Source organism: Mesoplodon mirus, assembly GCF_964341445.2.
Source record: "Mesoplodon mirus genome assembly, chromosome: 19".
Taxonomy (NCBI): Eukaryota; Metazoa; Chordata; class Mammalia; order Artiodactyla; family Ziphiidae; genus Mesoplodon; species Mesoplodon mirus.
This window is the reverse complement of record NC_138995.1, coordinates 47518651-47538865: the sequence shown is the minus strand read 5'-3', so window position 1 is coordinate 47538865 and position 20215 is coordinate 47518651. Positions and strand designations below refer to the sequence as shown.

The window sequence follows — 20215 nt, the reverse complement described above, 5'->3', positions numbered from 1 at the left end:
CCCACCCCCACAGGGTAGGAGTCTGCTCATGGATGGAATTCCAGTGCCCCATACAGGTCCTAGCACACAGCAGGTGCTCAATAAATATCTGGTGAATGGATGAGGTAGGAACCGTGAACATAATAAAATCTGTCTTGGAAAGCCTGAGGCCCGGAATCCTCCACATTACTGACCACTTTAAGATCACTTACGACTACACCAGCACACGGCTGTGCTTCTGCAGGGCAGTTACTGTCCCAGGGCTTCCCACCTGTGTGGGCAGAGAACTGTGAAGTCGGATTGCCAGTGAACAGTCACCACTTGGAAAAGAATTATAAATGGTAGAGACTGTCGCGTGTACTAACAACAGTTTCATGAAGTTTCTGTCTCTGTTGTATGTGTGAGCGTGTGTGATTTATACACACACACACACCTGTGAGCACTGGGTTACACTATAAAAGGTTCCCTTAAACCAAAAAACTCATGACCACATTCATGACCCAAATAACATGGGAAAAGCTCTCCTTGACACAGAGCCCTTATCAAATAAGCCTCCGTTTATGTGAGGCAAATAGTTATTCAAGCAACAGGTTAGAATAATTTGGATAATTTCAGGGGCCCAATTCAAACACACGCTTCTTTTCAAGAAAAATGCGTACTTACCATTGGATCAATCCAAACCGTATTTCCTAAAGCCAACATCACTTTTGCATCATGCAGTTTCCCATTAATTTTATGATGAATGTACCTAGTAACCTGAAAAAAAAAACACTTAAGTAATTTATCTGAAGCTTTAAAAAAATACTTTATTCTGTATGTGCTCTATAGTTTTGCAAGAAGCTTTTCCATGCCTTTCTTTTGAGCCTCACGACCACCCCATGAGGCAGGTTATGGAGGCCATCACACCCCTTCACCAACAAGGACAGGTGCAAAGGTGAGTCCCAAGCACAGGGTGTTCCAGCTGCTCCAGAGGACGAGATCACACACCGGGGCTGCTCAGCAGCAGGGACACTGGTGTTGAGGGGCCCTGGTCCCCACCCTCAGTAGAACTCTCTCTCCTCACTCTCTCACTGAGCTTCCAAAGAAAGAAACACCCATCCTTTAAAGACAGGTTGACAGCTGACAGAGGGGATGGGGGACACACACCCACGCTGGGAACCACGCAGTGTGAGGAGTCCACAGCACAGACCTGCGCTTGGGACTCACCTCTGCGCCTGTCCTCATTCAACTCCACTGTTTACAACCCAAACTTTCTGCTCTGCCAACTGCAATGGCTTCTTTCCTATCCTGTTAATCAGACTGTACGGAATTTAGCCTTCCTTTGAAGAATCAGGAGCCTCGTTATGAACAGGACGTACTGCTCTGGTGATGTCCCTGCCGCGCCGAGGGCTGGGCCTCTCCACCCACCCGAGACGGCATGTGCGCCATGTCTTGGTACGGTGGGGGGGCTTCTTCGCCTTCACAGTGCCTTACCCGCTCTACCTGGTGACATCCTCGTTACCCATTCTGAAGGGCCCAGAGGGAACGTCCCCTCCTTTGGAAGCTCTTCTGGACTCGCTCTCTCTTTCCTTGCCCATCTTCTTCCCAAGCTCAGTGGAATGACCTGGCCCCTCTGGAGAGTGTCCGTCACCTATGTGCCCCCGTGACAGGGGTATCCACTTTTCTGAGTGCGTACACTGTTTATTCTCTTTAAGTAACAGCCAGTTTATTTTTAGCACGGTGCGTATTTTACACCCAAAGTGTGTGAGCACTAAAGACGACAATGGCCAATCACGCCCGGCCTCTCTGAGGGCTCGGAGCTAGTCTACACATAGCGCTGTACATGCATTCCTGGCCAGAAACGTGAAGCAGTTCACCCAAACCCAATACTCCAAATTCAAATACACCTCAATTCTGTGTCCATTCTGGGTTAAACATATTCTGAAAGTCAACAAAATATAAAAAGCCAAAATAACTCACCTTTGGATTCCATTCAGTTTCATTGTCTGCGGGTTTCACTCTACAAACGATAAACTCCACAGCCTGGGGCGGCAGAGTGTGGAAACGTTCCGGGAGGTGAAGCAACTGGTCTCTTGTGATGAGCTCGGTCCTGCCTTCATCTATGAACTTCACGAGGACATTATCCAGGGCCCACGTGTCCTCCTTCTGGCTCATCTCCAACACCTGAACCCTACAGGACAACAGTGGCCTCAGTCTAACACAGAGACCCAAAGGGAAATAATCGTCGCCTCGGCTTCCTCGTTAGAAGCAAACCACACAAAAGTTCCCTAAACTGCATGGCTTTACTCCATACCAGAAATAAAATAACTGGAGTCAGCAAGAGCACGTAGCCATGATGTATTTAATTAAAGTATACCTATGTATAAAAAATAGTGTAGTACTTTGAATAACGGAAATTCCTTTAACTGACAACACAAGAAAAATTAACATAGCAAATTAAAGGTTCCAAGGTTCTCAATCTGGGCTATCACCAAGCGGGGACGGGTGGGGCATTTGAGGGCCATGGGTGCAAACAGGCACACGAGGCAGGATGGAACGCTGACAGTGCCACTTCTTGGGCTGACCTAGCTAACTTACATAACCTCACCAGGGCTCAGTCTGCTTATCTGTAAAATGGGAACTGTGCCCACTTTATGGGAATTTTGTAAGAATTAAGTGAGTCGATGACTGTCCATATATAAATGTCACACTGTCATCCACGCTCTGTGCTCAGCAGCCCCAGGGCAGATGAGCCTCGAGAGTACAGCTGAGCCGGACTAGGGTGGACACGACCCCACCACCACCCTGCTGGGAGGCAGCCAGGCTCAGTATGTGTACACCGGTCATATGGACAGAGATGAAAACAGGGATTCAACACCACTTAAAGTTACCTTATGCGTCCCAACTTTTAGAGATGAAATAAAGAGACATTTTACCTGTGAAAAACTACTTTTTCTGCTAATCCATATAATCCAAATTTCTCCACCTTTTCAACAGTTGTTTTATTACTGGAATCTTCAAAATACTCTTTCATTTCAGCAGTAAGAGTTGCATAAAGATCCACATGTTTATCAACTATACGACCAAAGTAATTTGTTGCATTCAAAATATAAAAGGGTATTATCTGAAACATAAACAGTAAACATATCCAGAAAACAAACTCACTCTAACACACCATTGTAAAGCAATTGTACTTCAATAAAGATGTTAAAAAAATAAAATAAAATCCCTTCAAAAAAAAAAAAACCCAGGGCTTCCCTGGTGGCGCAGTGGTTGAGAATCTGCCTGCCAATGCAGGGGACACGGGTTCGAGCCCTGGAGGCTCCCACATCCCGTGGAGCAACTAGGCCCATGAGCTACAACTACTGAGCCTGCGCGTCTGGAGCCTGTGCTCCGCAACAAGAGATGCCGTGATAGTGAGAGGTCCGTGCATCGCGATGAAGAGTGGCCCCCGCTCGCTGCAACTAGAGAAAGCCCTCGCACAGAAACAAAGACCCAACACAGCCAAAAAAAATAAATAAAATTAATTAATTAATTTTTAAAAAAACCAAAAAACAAAAACCTCACTCTGAAGCAAAGAGGTATCTGCAGAAGTCAGCACCTGACCTAAGAGCCCAAAGCACACAACAGAGATTTAAAAATAAACTAGGAAACTGACCAAAAAACAAAATAAAAACCTTAGCATACACACAAATAATTACAGTTTCACTTTAAATCTAATGGAAGGGGTTTGGGTAAATATTAGTTTAAAGCTTTATTATTAGTAAGTGTTCCTTTGTTTACTTTTTAACTGCACTTTATAAAAATCCTTAAAAAAAATAGCCTCCTTGTCTCTTGAGCCCTTTCTGAAGTATTTTAGTAAGAGCCTGCTGTGTATGAGACACAAGGAACACAGAGAGGAAGCATGTCCTACAGGGACCCTAAGCAACCATGGGTGGACAGATGTGCCACAGCTGGTGTGTGGTCAAGAAGACAACTCTTCGCAGGCAAGCATACGCAGGGTTATTGGCATGTGTTGGGGTGTCGGCGTGCACAGGTATGCAAGAGTACGGAGGAGGCGTTCCAGACGGGGGGGCAAACAGTATGCATTAGGGCAGGGAGCCCTGGCTACAGAGCAGGAGGAGTGAGCAGATGGCAGGAGTGAGCAGTGGTTATTTGTTGGGGTGGCAGAGAGGGCAGTGCCATCTGGGAGGCAAGGCAGGCAGGGGAGAGGTCACCCCTTGTGACCAAAAGGTGCTGGATCTCACAGGGCTGACAGCCTGTGGCTCTCCTCTGTGCTCGCCCCCCCACCAGCTTCATTGCCTGCACCCTTCACACTCGCCATAAGCCTTGTCCTACTCCACAAACATTCCACGTAACTCCTACCTCAGGGCCTTTGCACTTGCTGCTTCCTCTGCCTAGAATATTCTTCCCTAGATAGTCTCATGGCTGGATCCTTCTTATCATTTGGCCCTCAGGGCAGCTGACCCCTCTTCAGAGGGCCCCTCCCTGCCTCTAATGTCCAAAGGGCCCCGTGTCCCCCAGCACACACCGCAGAACTTCACTGCACTTCATCCTCTCCACAGCACCGTCACCATCTTACTCACTGCTGACCATCCCCACTGGAAGGTGAGCCGGGAGAGGACAAGTAGCATGTCTATCATGGTTCCCAACCCAGCCATCCTCCAGCCTGTGGAGAATCTGCCTCAGTGAAACCCCGGTGCTCTGTCAAGCCGGCCCTCATCTCGGGCAGGGAATTCAGTGTTCCTTCTAGCCTGGCAGACGGCCTCTCCCAGGGAGTCTTCTCCCCTATGGTTTAGGGGCCCCAACAACCTGGCATCCCAGACAGAAGCCCACTGGGTGACAGGAGTCAGTGGACAGGAGGTGCAGGGGATGGGAAAAACTCTCACGACAATGTTATGAGAGCTTGGCAGGATATAACATACACTCCAACTGCAAGTATATTTTTTGAAAGATGCACAAAGAAAAGTAACAGAGAAAATATACTAAGATGCCAATGGTGACTGTTTTAGGATGACAGGAATAAGGGGAGAGTTCCTTTTCCCCCACATTTCCTAAATTAGAAGGCTCTGTGTTCAGCAAACACTGATGAACAAAGCCCAGGCCCGAGCAGGCATCAGTCTGTGGCCGTCCCCTCCACACGGCATCAGCACATCCACGACACACTGAGCTGGCAGAACGGAGGTGGCAAAAAGCAGCTTGTGGACTGGACTCTCCTGACAGGAGGGGGAGAGCGTGAGGCCTCCAGACAGGTGACCCACTCTTCCTGGTTCCAGCACCGAACATCCTGGGTGGCGGGAAACCCCTCAGTCCTGGGCACATGGGAGGGTCCCTTCTGGCCACACACCTCCCTACCTGTTTCGATTCCCCTCTCGCCAGTAATTCAGTTTGTTATGGTTGCAGGACACAAGGTAAGATACAGAAATCAATCACATTTCTAAAACAATTAGAAAATGAAGTTTAAGGGAGAATAACAATGACATCCAAAAACATGAAATACTAGGGACAAGTTTAACACAAAAAGTAAAAGATCCATCTACTGAAAATTGTAACACACTGCTTAGAAAATTAAAGATGACCTAGACAAACGGAGTGATGTACCACGTTAACAGATGAAGAAGACTCAGTACTGCTAAGATGTCAATTCTTCCTGTATTAATCTATAGACTTGAAACCGAGTAGGACCCTGTGGGGCCTTCCCACGGCAGACCCCTCCCCCATATCCTCTGCTTTAGCTTCTCTCTGAAGTACCCAGGTAATTGTATCTGTGCATGTTACCTGAGTTGTTTTACAGATGTGAAAACCCCTCACCAAACAGAAGATGTTAACTGCTTGATGACCAATGAGCACATAGCCCCCAGGCCTACTGGGGCCTAAGGATTGATAATGTTAATCCCCGTGACACCACTCTGTTACCTCACCATCAACCAATCAGAGAATCGTGCAGGAGCTGATCACCTGCCCTGTCACTCCCCATCCCTCACCTGGCCTTAAAAATGCTTTCCTGAAACCCACTGGGGAGTTGGGGGTTTTTAAAGCATGAGCCACTCATTCTCCTTGTATTGGCACCTTACAGTGGACGCTGCACTTCCTTCACTACGACCTGGTGTCAGTAGAGTGGCTTTACCATGCACACAGGCAAGTGGACCCAAGGTTGGTTCAGTATCAGACTCAATGCAATGCCAATCAAAATCCCACCAGGATTCTAAATATAATAGATATTGGCAACCTGATTCTAAAATTTTATATGGACATGCGAAGTAACAGTCAAAAGGATACTGAAGAAGACAGGCAAAGCTGGAAGACTTACCCACCAGTTTTCAAGATTATAAAGCTACAGTAATCAAGCCAGTGTGATACTGTATAAGGACAAAGAAACCAAGGAGCAGAATAAAGAATTCAGAAATCAGGACTTCTCTGGTGGTCTAGTGGTTAAGAATATGCCTTCCAATGTAGGAGACGCAGGTTCAATCCCTGGTCGGGGAACTAAAAACCCACATGCAAGGAGGGCAACTAAGCCTGCGTACTCTAGAGCCTGCGTACCACACCTAGAGAGCCCATGCACTGTAACAAAGAGCCTGCGTGCTGCAACTAAGACCTGACACAGCCAAATAAATAAATAAATAGTAAAAAAAAAAAAAAAAGAATTCAGAAATCACATATATGGTCTCCTAGTTTTTGTCAAAGGTGCCAATATAATTTAGAAGGAAAAGAAGGTCTTTATACTAAATGATGCTGGAGCAACCAATTATCCAGAAGAAAAAACCTTGCCTCCTTTTAAAAAACTCTGCCACACACAAAAGTTAATTTGAGATGGATCACAGAGCTAAATGTAAAACTATACAGCTTCTAGAATAAAAACACTGGGAAAAATCTTTGCAACCATATGGTAGGCAAAGATTTCTTATGGCATGAAAAGCACAAAATACAAAATAAAAAAGTAAAAAACTAGGCTTCATCAAAATTAAAAACTTTTGCCTTTCTCCTGGGAGAAAACATTTGCAATGTATCTGACAAAGGATATCTAGAATATATAAAGAACTGTTAAAACTCAACAAGAAGGTAACCCAAATAAAAAATGGGCAAGAATTCTAAACAGAAAGTTAACAAAAGAAGAGATGCAAATAGCCAGTAAGCAGTGGAAAGATGTCTAAGATCTTTATCACCAGGGTAACACAAATTAGATAACAGCGCAAATGCAACAGAGGGGCAAAAATTACAGACTGAGAATACCAAGTACTAATGAGAATGTGGACCAACTGGAATTCCTGCATGCAGTGCTGGTCAGAATGTAAAATGGTACCACCTCTTTAGAAAACTGTTTGGCAGTTTCTTACAAACATACACGTATCATATGACTCAGCAATTCCACTCCTAGGTTTTACTCCAGAGAAAAGAAAATGTACCATCAAAGATGTAATACAAATGATCAAAGCAGCCAGAAGCTGTCAACAACCCAAATGTCCATCAATTTGTGAACAGACAAACATACAGTGGAATCCTACATAGCAATAAAATAGGACAGGCGAATCTCAAAGATAATACACTGAGTAATAGAAATCAGACTCAAAAGACCACATACTGTACAATTCCATTAATATGAAATTCCAGTAAAAGACAAAACCATAGTGACAGAAAGCAGATCCCCTGGGAACCAGGGGTGTGGGGGTATGTAATTTAAAAACTCCCTGCAAACAAAAGTCCAGGACCAGATGGCTTCACTGGGGAATTCTACCAAACATACAAAGAACAACTATTACCAATCCTTCTCAAACTCTTCCAAAAGATTGAAGAGGAGGGAACACTCCCAAAGTCATTCTATGAAGCCACTATCACCCTGATACCAAAAGAAGACAAAGATAATACCACAAAATAAAATCACAGGGCAATATCTTTGATGAATATAGTTGCAAAAATTCTCAATCAAATATTAGCAAACTGAATCCAACAACACATAAAAAAGATCATACACCATGATCAAGTTGGATTCATCCCAGGGTCACAAGGATGGTTCAACATATGCAAATTAATAAATGTGATACACTCCATCAACAAAAGTAAAGATAAAAACCACATGGTCATCTCAATAGATGTAGACAAAGCATTTGATAAAATTCAACATACATTCATGACAAAAACTCTTACCAAAGTGGGTATAGAGGGAACATATCTCAACATAATAAAAGCTATTTATGACACATCCACAGCCAACATAATACTCAACAGTAAAAGCTGAAAGCCTTCCCGTTAAAATCTGGAACAAGACAAGTGTGCCCATTCTCACCACTTCTATTCAATGTAGTATTGGAAGTCCTAGCCACAGCAATCAGACAAGAAAAACAAATAAAAGGCATCCAAATTGGAAAAGAGGTGAAAGTATCATTATAGGCAGACAACATGATACTGTATATAGAAAACCCTGAAGACCCCACACAAAAACTACTAGAACTGATAAATGAACTCAGCAAGGTAGGAGGATACAAGATTAACATACAGAAATTTGTTGCATGTTTTTACACTAACAATGAAATATCAGAAAGGGAAAGTAAAAAAAAAAAAATCCCTTTTAAAAATAAAATACTTAGGAATCAACCTGACCAAGGATGTGAAAGACTTCTATGTTCAGAACTATAAAACACTGATAATGGAAACTGATTCAATAGAAAGATATCCCATGCCCTTGGACTGGAAGAATTAATATTGTTAAAATGGCCATACTACCCAAAGCAATTTACAGATTTAATGTGATCCCTATCAAATTATCCATGACATTTTTCACAGAACTAGAATAATCCTAAAATATATATGGAACCATAAAAGGCCCAGAATTTCCAAAGCAATCCTGAGGAAAAAGAACAAAACTGGAGGCATAACTCTCCCAGACTTCTGACAATACTACAAAGCTACAGTAATCAGAACAGTGTGATACTGGCACAAAAACAGACATATGGATCAATGGAACAGAATAGAGAGCCCAGAAATAAACCCACACACCTACAGTCAATTAATCTTCAACAAAGGAGGCAAGAATATACAATAAAGAAAAGGCAGTCTCTTCAGCAAGTGGTGTTGGGAAAGCTGGACAGCTGCATGTAAATCAATGAAGTTAGAACACATCCTCACAACATAAACAAAAATAAACTCAAAATGGCTTAAAGACTTAAATATAAGGCATGACACCATAAAACTTCTAGAAGAGAACATAGGCAAAACATTCTCTGACATAAATTGTACCAATGTTTTCTTAGGTCAGTCTCTGAAGGCAACAGAAATAAACGCAGAAGTACACAAATGGGACCCAATCAAGGTTATAAGCTTTTGAACAGCAAAGGAAACCATAAACAACATGAAAAGACAACCTATGGAACAGAAGAAAATATTTGCAAATGATGTGACTGACAGGGGATTAATTTCCAAAATATACAAACAGCTCATATAACTCTAAAACAAAAACAAATAACCCAATGAAAAAATAGGCAGAAGACCATTTCTCCGAAGAAGACACAGAGATGGCCAAAAGGCACATGAAAAGATGCTCAACATCACTAAATATTAGAGAAATGCAAATCAAAACTACAATGAGGTAACACCTCACACCAGTCAGAATGGCCATCATTAAAAAGTTTACAAACAATAAATGCTGGAGAGGATGTGGAGAAAAGGGAATCCTCATACACTGTTGATGGGAATGTAAATTGGTTCAGCCACTATGGAAAACAGCATGGAGGTTCCTTCACAAACTAAAAATAGAGCTAGCATATGATCCAGCAATCCCACTCCTGGGCATATATCCAGAGACAACTCTAATTCGAAAAGATACATGCACCCCAATGTTCATAGCAGCACTATTTACAATAGCCAAGACATGGAAGCAACCTAAATGTCCATCAACAGATGCATGGATAAAGAAGATGTGGTATATATACACAATGGAGTATTACTCAGCCACAAAAAAGAATGAAATAATGGCATTTGCAGCAACATGGATGGACCTAGAGATGATCATACTGAGTGAAGTAAGCCAGAGAAAGACAAATATTATATGATATCACTTGTACATGGAATCTAAAATATGGCACAAATGACCTTATTTACGTAACAGAAACTGACAGACACAGAAAACAAACTTATGGTTGCCAAAGAGGAAAGGGGGTCGGGGAGGGATAAATTAGGAGTTTGGGATTAGCAGATACAAACTAATACATATAAAACAGATAAACAACAACAAGGTCCTACTGTATAGCACAGGGAACTATATTCAATATCCTGTAATAAACCATAATGGAAAAGAATATGAACAAGAAAATATATATATATATATATATATATATATATATATATATATATATATATATGTATCTGAATCAGTCTTTGCTGTACAACAGAAACTAACACTACATTGAAAATCAACTATACTTCAATAAAGTAAAAAATAAAAATAAAATTAAATAAAAAGCGAGGGTCTTGGTTAGAGGGGTTCTGGGAAGGTGGCCACAGTGAGGTGTCATATTTTTTGACTCTCTCTGAATCCCCCACATAAAGACAGACAGAGCAGTGAGACAGCAAAGCCAAAGCCAGGGACATACTGCAACAAAATGTAATTAACAAAATATCCCCATGGACCCCAAAATAAAAGCAGATGAGGATGATAACATAGGAGAAACTCCAGGTGACCCTGGGTTTGGCAATGACTCTTTGGATACAACGACAAAAGCACAGTCTGTGATAGAAAAAATTGGAAAGTTGGGCTTCATTAAAATTAAAAACTTCTGCTGTCCAAATGACACTATAATCATCTTTTAGTATCCACGGAGGATTGGTTCCAGGACCCCCTGTGAATACCAAAATTCTTGGATGCTTAAGTCCCTTACATAAAATGGTGTAAGTATTTGCATATAACCTAAGGACAGCCTAAGGATATACTTTAAATCATCTCTAGATTATTCATAATACCTAATACAATGTAAATGCTATGTAAATAGTTGTAAATACAATGTAAATGATATGTAAATAGTTGCTGGACCACTGCAAATTCAAGTCTTGCTTGCCAAATATTTTAGATTTGAGGTTGGCTGAATCCACAGATAACAAGAACTGACTATATAAAGAAAATGAAAAGACAAGCCAATGGCTGGGAGAAAATTTTTATGAAACACATATCTGGTAAGACTGGTATCCAAAATATACAAAGGACTCTTAAAACTCAATAATAAGAAAACAAACAACTCAATTAAAAAATGGGCAAAAAACCTGAACATATTATCTCACAGATATTTCAGGAAAGAAGATTACAGCTGATAAATAAGCATATGAAAAGGTGATCAACACCACGTGTCATCAGGGAATTGCAAATTAAGACAGTGAGATACCACTACACACCTAATTGAATGGCTAAGATCTAAAACACTGACAACATCAAATGCTGGCAAGGATGTGGAACAACAAGAAGTCTCATTCATTCATTGCTGGTAAGAACGTAAAATGGTATAGTCACTTCAGAAAACAGTTTTGCAGTTTCTTACAAAGCAAAACATAGTCTTACTATATATATAATCACACACAACAGTCACACTCCAAATGAGTTGAAAACTTCTGTCTACACAAAAACCTGCACTTGAATAGTTATCCTAGCATTATTCATAATTGCCAAAAATTGGAAGCAACCAAGATGTCCTTCAATAGGTGAATGGATAAACAAACTGTAGTATATTCAGCAATAAAAGTAACCTATTTTTATTTAATAACCTATTTAATAACCTATTACAGAAATGCAAATCAAAACTACAATGAGATATCATTTCACACCAGTCAGAATAGCCATCATCAAAAAATCTAGAAACAATAAATGCTGGAGAGGGTGTGGAGAAAAGGGAACACTCTTGCACTGCTGGTGGGAATGTGAATTGGTACAGCCACTATGGAGAACAGTATGGAGGTTCCTTAAAAAACTACAAATAGAATTACCATATGACCCAGCAATCCCACTACTGGGCATATACCCTGAGAAAACCATAATTCAAAAAGAGTCATGTACCAAAATGTTCACTGCAGCTCTATTTACAATAGCCCAGAGATGGAAACAACCTAAGTGTCCATCATCAGATGAATGGATAAAGAAGATGTGGTATATATACACAACGGAATATTACTCAGCCATAAAAAGAAACAAAATTGAGCTATTTGTAATGAGGTGGATAGACCTAGAGTCTGTCATACAGAGTGAAGTAAGTCAGAAAGAGAAAGACAAATACCGTATGCTAACACATACATATGGAATTTAAGAAAAAAAATGTCATGAAGAACCTAGGGGTAAGACAGGAATAAAGACACAGACCTACTAGAGAATGGACTTGAGGATATGGGGAGGGGGGAGGGTAAGCTGTGACAAAGCGAGAGAGAGGCATGGACATATATACACTACCAAACGTAAGGTAGATAGCTAGTGGGAAGCAGCCGCATAGCACAGGGAGATCAGCTCGGTGCTTTGTGACCACCTGGAGGGGTGGGATAGGGAGGGTGGGAGGGAGGGAGACGCAAGAGGGAAGAGATATGGGAACAGATGTATATGTATAACTGATTCACTTTGTTATAAAGCAGAAACTAACACACCATTGTAAAGCAATTATACTCCAATAAAGATGTTAAAAAATAAACCAAAAACCTATTAAGCCACAAAAAGGCATGGAAGAATCTTAAATGCAAACTGCTAAATGAAGGAAGCCAGTTTAAAAAACCTACACCCTGTATGATTGCAACTATATGACATTTTGAAAAAGGCAAAACTACAGAGACAGTAAAAAGATCGGTGACTGCTAGGAATTCTGGGGAAGAGGTAAAGGGATGGACAGGTGGAGTGCACAGGGGACTTTCAGGGCAGTGAAAGTATTCTGTGTGATACTGTAATGGTGGATATGTGTCATGATACACTTGGCAAAGTCCATAGAACGTACACTACAAGGAGTGAACCCTAACTTAAACCGTAGGCTTTAGTTAATAATAATTATCAATATTGGCTCATCTATTATCACACATGTACCACAATAATGAAAGATGTTAATAATAGCGGAAACTGGTGGGGGGTGCCGGGGGAGAGTACAGGGGAACTCTGTATTTTCTGCTCAATTTTTCTGTAAAACTGAAACTGCTCAAAAAAATAAAATCTATTAATTTAGATAACAACAACAAAAATAGAAGATAGAAACCACCCACATCACAAGACCTGCTGTGCAGGAAGCACACTGGGAGGTATGAGCTCGTCTGAAAGACTAGGGACAGGAGGATTCCACAAGAGGCAGCAGGTATTCATTGCAAACACAGTGGGCCTGGTGACAAGGGCAGCTGAACTGGAAGGCTTTCACGCATTCTGAGAGTGGGTGAGAAGGCTGGGCCCCTGTGAAATCTCCAAACTGTCCACCCAGGGGCAAGAGAGATGAAGGAAGAAAAAGGCCAGATGTACCTGGGTGAGGGGCACAGAGCCAGGGCACCTCAAAAATCTCAGAAACTGTGTTTTCATGGGTTTTTTTTTTAACCAGACGTGGAAACAACAGAAATGGAAACTCTGTGAAATTAGGAAAGTTATCCTGACCCACACCTCCTCCTCAAATTTAAGGAAAAGGAATTTTATCGAAAAATGAGCAACAGCAAATTAGCAAGGTCAAATCCCATATTAAGTTACAATAATAAAAAAGAGAAGAATAACAGTCCCTAGAGACAATGAAGGCCACCAGAAAAATGTATCCACAAAATAGATTAAAACTGTACTCCAATTTCAAAACTAGCTGCCTTTTAGCTTATTAAGAAAATGATATATGATATAAAAGAACCACATAAATCAGAATTTTTAAATGTAGAAATGAGGTGATAGAACTTGGGAAAGAATCAGAAATTAAAGACAAAAATCATGTCATCAATGAAAACCGTATTGGGTTGAATGGTAATCCATGCCTCCTGCCACGCCCCCAAAGAAAACTGTCTCTGTGCTAACTCCCACGATCTGTGACCGTGACCTTATTTGGAGAAAAGGTGTTTGCAGATGTAACTAAGTATCTCTGGGTGAGGAGATCACTGTGGATTATGGAGGTGGGCCCCTTATCCACTGACAAGTGTGGTCTGTAAGAGGCACACAGAGAAGAGGAGAGGGTGATGTGAAGATGAAGGCAGAGACTGGAGGGATGTGGCCACGAGGTGAAGACAGGCCAGGGAACGCCTGGAGTTAACAGCAGCTGGAAGAAGCAGGAAAGGGAGTCTTCAGATGGAGCACAGCCTGCTGACACCTTGATTTCAAACTCTGGCTTCCAGGACTGTGTGAGAATAAACTTGTGCTGTTTTAAGGCACCCAGTTCATGGTATTTGGACAACAGCCCCAGGAAACGAGTACAGCATAGCCACACAAGGAGGAGCACAAGCATGAATGAACATAACAGATTCGCCCTAAGGGAAAGGGAAGGTGAAGGCAGAACACTCAAACTCAAAAAGAAAGGAAGGAAAAAAAAAAAAAGATTCACAAGAAAGTGACAACTCAACTCAGCAATTCTATCTGCATCTCAGAATATTCCCCAAAGGAATAATCACGGATGATCTGAAAAGGTTCATGTAATCATCACATTATTTTTAATAGTCCCCAAAGGGAAACAACTCTTTCTAAAAATATAACTAAGAAATCCCTAAATTTAAGTGGTTTATCTATCTCCCAATTTGATCTTGGTTTTCTGAACAAACTGGCACCTTGAAATAAGGCACCATATAAGAACCTTTAAAATAAGTGCCTACTGTCAGATTAATGGTGGTAATTAGTACTGTCATAATTGCATTCTATTAAATTCTACCTCTTAAAGAATGAAAGTTGTTCATTAAAATGACCATTAATCATTGGACAAGTTCTTTAACAGGACTTACTTTTATGTATCCAAACACTGGTAGAGTTTGGTTGGATAACGTCCTTGGCGTGTCTACTTCTGGATTAATATGGTGTCGATCAGGACAGATCCTTTTGTCTCTGAAAAAAAGGAACAGGATTTTAAAACCAGGGGAAAAAAATAAGAATTTTCAACATGAATTATAAAGTATTCACCAGGAAAATTATCTAGAATCAAAATCAAAGAACTTGTATTCCAAATGCTGTAAAGTTAATTAAATCCCTCAGATGACACTAACAGTGTGTAAATAAGTGGAAAGGGATCCTAAAATTTAACTGGCACTGAGTAAACTTAAAGGACAGAGTTACTGCATTATTTCTCCAGACAGTCTTAAATGCAGTACATAAGTGAACAAAATATACTTCCAAAATAAAGACTCTGAATCAGAAACACATCACTATAACCCACAACAGAGGCCAATGAACCTCTAAACCAGGAGCCATTCCGTAACCTAAACTGAGAAATACTTAAAGCTTCAGTTTTAAAATTCAATATTTTATGTAAAGGCATAATGGAAATTGCTGCTAATAACCTGGATAATGTACATAATTCAAAGAAGTTAATTTCAATAGTTATCTTAAAATTAAATTCAATCCAGTAGATATCTAACAGACATCTACTACTCAGTCCCAGAGATCCACTGCTCAAGTATTGGCATCGTGTCTGGATCCCTGACTCAGGGATCTCCTGACTGTTAAGATATATCCATGTTCTCCAAATTGATTCATATAATCAATGCAGTTATCAAAATTCCAGCAATGTTTTTGAAGAAACTGACAACCCTTTCTAAAATAAACATGGAGATGCATTAGACTTGAAATGCCAAAACAACCTTGAAGAAGAGCAAAGTTGGAGGACTTAAATACCATTTCCCAAGACCCACTATAAGCTACAATACTTAAAAAAGTGTAGTACTGGTGTAAGAATAGACAAATACATCAATGTAACAGAGAGAGTCCACAAATGGATCACATACACTATCGTCTGGTTTATGTCAAAGGCACCAACTCAGTGAGAACACAACAGTGTTTTAAATAAAGAATGCTGGAGCAAGAGATTATCCATACAGAAAAAAGTAAACCTTGCCCCATATCAAACACTATACACAAAAATTAATTCAATATAGATTATATATCTAAGTGTGGAAGCTAAATCTCTAAAACTTCTAGAAGAAAATATATGTCTTCATGATCTAGAGGTAGGCAATTTATTTCTTATATTAAAACACAATAAAACAGTAACCATAAAATCAAAATTAAAAATGTCTGTCCATTGAAAGACTCTTAAAAGAGTGAAAAGGCAAGCCACAGACTGGGAGAAGTTTCTCAATGCATACATGCATATCTCTGACAAAGCAGTTGTATCAAGAATAAACAAATTATTCCTATAAACCAATAAATACCCCATTTTAAAAATGGGCAAAAGACCTGAACAGGCATTTCACAAAAAAGGATGTCAAATGTCCTACAATCATGTGAAAAGCCATTCAACGTCATGAATTCTTAGGGAAATGCAAATAAAAATAACAATGGTTTTCCCCTACACCCCCATGAATACTAAGTGTTGGTGAGGATACAGAGCAACCCAAACTTCCTCTCACACACCTGGTGGGATCATAAGATGACCAACTGCTCTGGCAAAGTTAAACACAAGTCTACCCCATGGCCCAGCAATACCACTCCAGAGTATAATATATACCCAAGAGAAACGGGTGCATATTTCCAGAAAAAGACACGTACAAGAGTGTTCATGGCAGCTTCGTACATAATACAACTCACAGGCCCGTCAAGAGTAGAATGGATATATACATCACGATATATTCACACAACAGAATTTTTTTTAAATATTTATTTATTTATTTTGCTGCATCAGGTCTTAATCGCAGCACACGGGATCTTCGTTGCGGTACTTGGGATCTTTTGTTGTGGTGCATGGGCTCTTTATTGCGGCACGCGGGCTTCTCTCCGGTTGTGGCATGCGGGTTTTCTCTCTATAGTTGTAGCGTGGGTTCCAGAGCGTGTGGACTCTGTAGCAGTTTGTGGCATGCGGGCTCTCTAGTTGAGGTGCGTGAGCTCAGTAGTTGTGGCACACGGGCTTAGTTGCCCTGCGGGATGTGGGATGCTAGTTCCCGGACCAGGGATCGAGCCTGCGTCCTGTGCATTGGAATGCGGATTCTTTACCACTGGACCACCAGGGAAGTCCCCACACAATAGAATTCTGAGCCACAAAATAAATAAATAAATAAAATACCAATACATGCAAGAACATGGATGAATGCCACAGACAGTATTGATAGATGGAGCATACTACAATTCCATGTATATAAAATTCTAAAACAAGCAACATTAGTCAGTGCTGGTAGATAGAGTAAGGGTGGTTACTTCAAATTGGGAAGGAACAGGAGGGGATCTTGCAGGGGCTCCCTCAGAGCTGGGCAGTAGCTCACATGGGTTGCAAACGCATATAACAATCATCAAGCTGTAAACTTATCATCTGTGCAGTATACTGTATGTTACATGTCAGTTATAAAAAAGATGACTGGCTTACTTGCAAAAACCAAAAGCCTTAAGATACGGACAAAGAGGCCTTCTGGCTTTTTTATCTTCTTTGGCTTCCAGAACCCCTGTAGTAAACTCGTACAGCTCTGAAGGAATCTTGGTATCTGCTCGCTCCAAGTAGCGCAGGACACCAACTGCATGGCAGGCATTTCTCTCCGTCAGCAGCAATACAGATTTGGTTTTTTTATCTCCCTGTTCCGTAGGAGAACCCTTAAAATTGGGGGTGAATAAAGGAAGTGGATCATCCATACCAGTCTAAATGATAAAACTTTCTGGACTCTGAATTTGCCATTATGTGCAAAATGCCAGTGGAATATTAAATGATAATATAAATTAATCAAACCTGTTCAGTTAAACTCTGAAAACGATCAGACATGCAATACAGGCGTCGACCAAAAATTTTTGGTGAGGAAGGAAAGCTGAAGTGAATCACACACGTGGCATCGGTGATGGCCAAGAGTGGTATGCAATCATCTGTTAAGGCTGGAGAAAAGGATTCGGACAATTTCAAATGAAGCTGGAATTTTACTGCACATACTTTACAGAACAATTCCAGGAACGATACTTCAAAATATTTCTTTACTGCATTTTACTTTTCAGATGCAAAGAAACTTCCTTCCCATTTCTTTTCCCAAAATTTCAAAGCCCAGTAATTAAATCCCAGAGAAAAGTGGTCTCCTTTTTTAACTCGAAAAATGCCTCTATTACGAATCTTGGCTGCCCATATGGTTTCCACTTATTTTATACATTTTGACTTTTATATTTCCAATATTAAATTTAACAATCATTTACAACAATCTTCATCATAGGCATATACATATGACAGTGATCCTTGAGCTGGAACTGCAGGGAGCACGGCTAGCCCAACGGCCGCTACCTACTAACCTGAGACACTTGGATTCCACCTCAGTATCAAAATCTTAGTCAAGGTTAATTTTCACTTTGAAATTCACATTACTAATACATTCTCAATAAATGTGGGAAATGATGAGAAATTTGGAGAAGAGGTAAATAAATTAACGAATTGAAGACATAATTCCTATTAGCTCAACCTTCTCTAAATACAAGTAGAAATTAAAATACTTACCTAATAGAATGTGAGAACCAGAACTTAACTTCTTCTTCCACTGTTCTGAAACACTTTCTAAATTAAAAATCATTTCTTTATGCATTTTCAAGCAAAATATGGAACTGCTTTCTACTACCTAAAGATGAAACCAAAGGGGTCAGTTCACAGTCAGGAACATAAGCTTGAAGACAATTTTTCATCCATAATTATCTATACAAATCATTTAAAATTATCTGTGAGGGTCTCACCTCACTGATCCACTAATTCTTAAGAATGAAATGGTTGTAAATTTAAAGAAATATATTTTCAAAATTCTATGGTTTATATCTAAAAACTTGCTCCAGTGAAACAAACATTATTTTGCTAGAACTATTTTCCTTCCTTTTAAAATAACGTGTACATACATATATGTGCGTGTATATATACTTGTGTGCGTGTATATTTACCTACACAGATTATCTGTAGAGACATGTATACGTATACATGAAATTTATGGTACTATTGTCAAGAGGGTACTGTTGTTTTTCACTATACCTGCTAGTTCATTTTTGCTAAAGGTGGGTGCACTAGTGATTCTTTTGTATTTGGCCACATTTCTACACTTTAGCATTAATTTATATACAATTAGATTAAATAAATCTTTAGCCAATTTATTTGGCTTTTTTGGCTAAATGATGATATATTTTAGCATTATCGTCTCTATTTTCTTAAATAGAGGGTTCAGAAGATGTTGGCACTTCTTCATGAACCAGATCCTTTTCATGCTCTGCCAGGTCCCCCTTGTGGACCGCTGGCTTCCATGGGAAGGCTCCTCCCACACGCCTGGCTCCTCCTCTCAGTGTCAGGCCTCCTGCTGTCCTTTGTTACTGCCACCAGTGCTTTGTGGCAGAGCCCATTCTGACTGATACTGAACTTTATTTCCCTGTCAAATAGGTAACTACTCCAAGTAATTCTCTGGTGACTCAAGATTCAACCACAGTTTAAACAAGCAGTAAGAACGTTTCATGTGTGGAAGGGCTCACCTTACACACTGTTTCTGTTTCAGCTACAGAACCGGTGAAGATCAAGGTCTTTTGTGCCTGACTTGGAACGAAATCAAGAGTTTGGAGTAAAGTGGAGGTCTTTTCACATTCCAGACAAAGATGTACTACCTGGTAATGAAATGCAGAAACAGTGGGATTTTTTAAAAATGTTCAAGGTGCTCCAGTTTTACTTTTTATGGCAAAGTCATAATTTTAATAGAAAAGAAGGTATAGAAAAGCAATATAAATTTAAATATACAATTACAGATTGTATATGAAATTAATGCTGTAAACTTTTAATATTAAGCCACAAATAAAGGTTACTTGCTTGTGCTCACCAACCCCCCACCACACACACCCAGGACTCTTTACCTGTTGGACTCTGCCATAGAGGGCAGCCTCCTCCATGGCTGTGATCACAATGTAGGGGTCGTTCATGAACTCTTTGATTAACTGCTCTATATGTCTGTTCCAATGAACTCCAACTGCAACAATCTGATGTGGGGCAGATTCCCTTTCTTCAACTTCAATATTTTTTTTAAAGTTATCTAATATAGGAAATAACTAAAAAATCAGCATAATTAATTTCACTTTTATTTCAAAAGAAACTAGTAATTAGTCTGACAGAACATAAAAGGTAAGGAATGTATATTTTCTGTTCTCAGAGTGGGAAAGGTCTTTAAACATGAAAGT

The 20215-nt window shown here is 40.3% G+C and overlaps 1 protein-coding gene across 1 annotated transcript in view; it reads right to left on the bottom strand.

The window, feature by feature from the left end:
* The window catches only part of TDRD12 (tudor domain containing 12), an 82660-nt gene that overhangs the window by 9385 nt on the left and 53060 nt on the right, over positions 1 to 20215 (bottom strand). The window contains exons 17-25 of the mRNA XM_082606252.1: positions 19895 to 20086; positions 19523 to 19651; positions 18519 to 18636; positions 17775 to 17914; positions 17421 to 17641; positions 14854 to 14953; positions 2895 to 3082; positions 1939 to 2149; positions 643 to 735 (exon numbers count right to left, since the gene is read on the bottom strand). Coding sequence (XP_082462378.1) covers positions 643 to 735; positions 1939 to 2149; positions 2895 to 3082; positions 14854 to 14953; positions 17421 to 17641; positions 17775 to 17914; positions 18519 to 18636; positions 19523 to 19651; positions 19895 to 20086 — 1392 coding nt within the window. The remainder of the gene's footprint in view (positions 1 to 642; positions 736 to 1938; positions 2150 to 2894; positions 3083 to 14853; positions 14954 to 17420; positions 17642 to 17774; positions 17915 to 18518; positions 18637 to 19522; positions 19652 to 19894; positions 20087 to 20215) is intronic.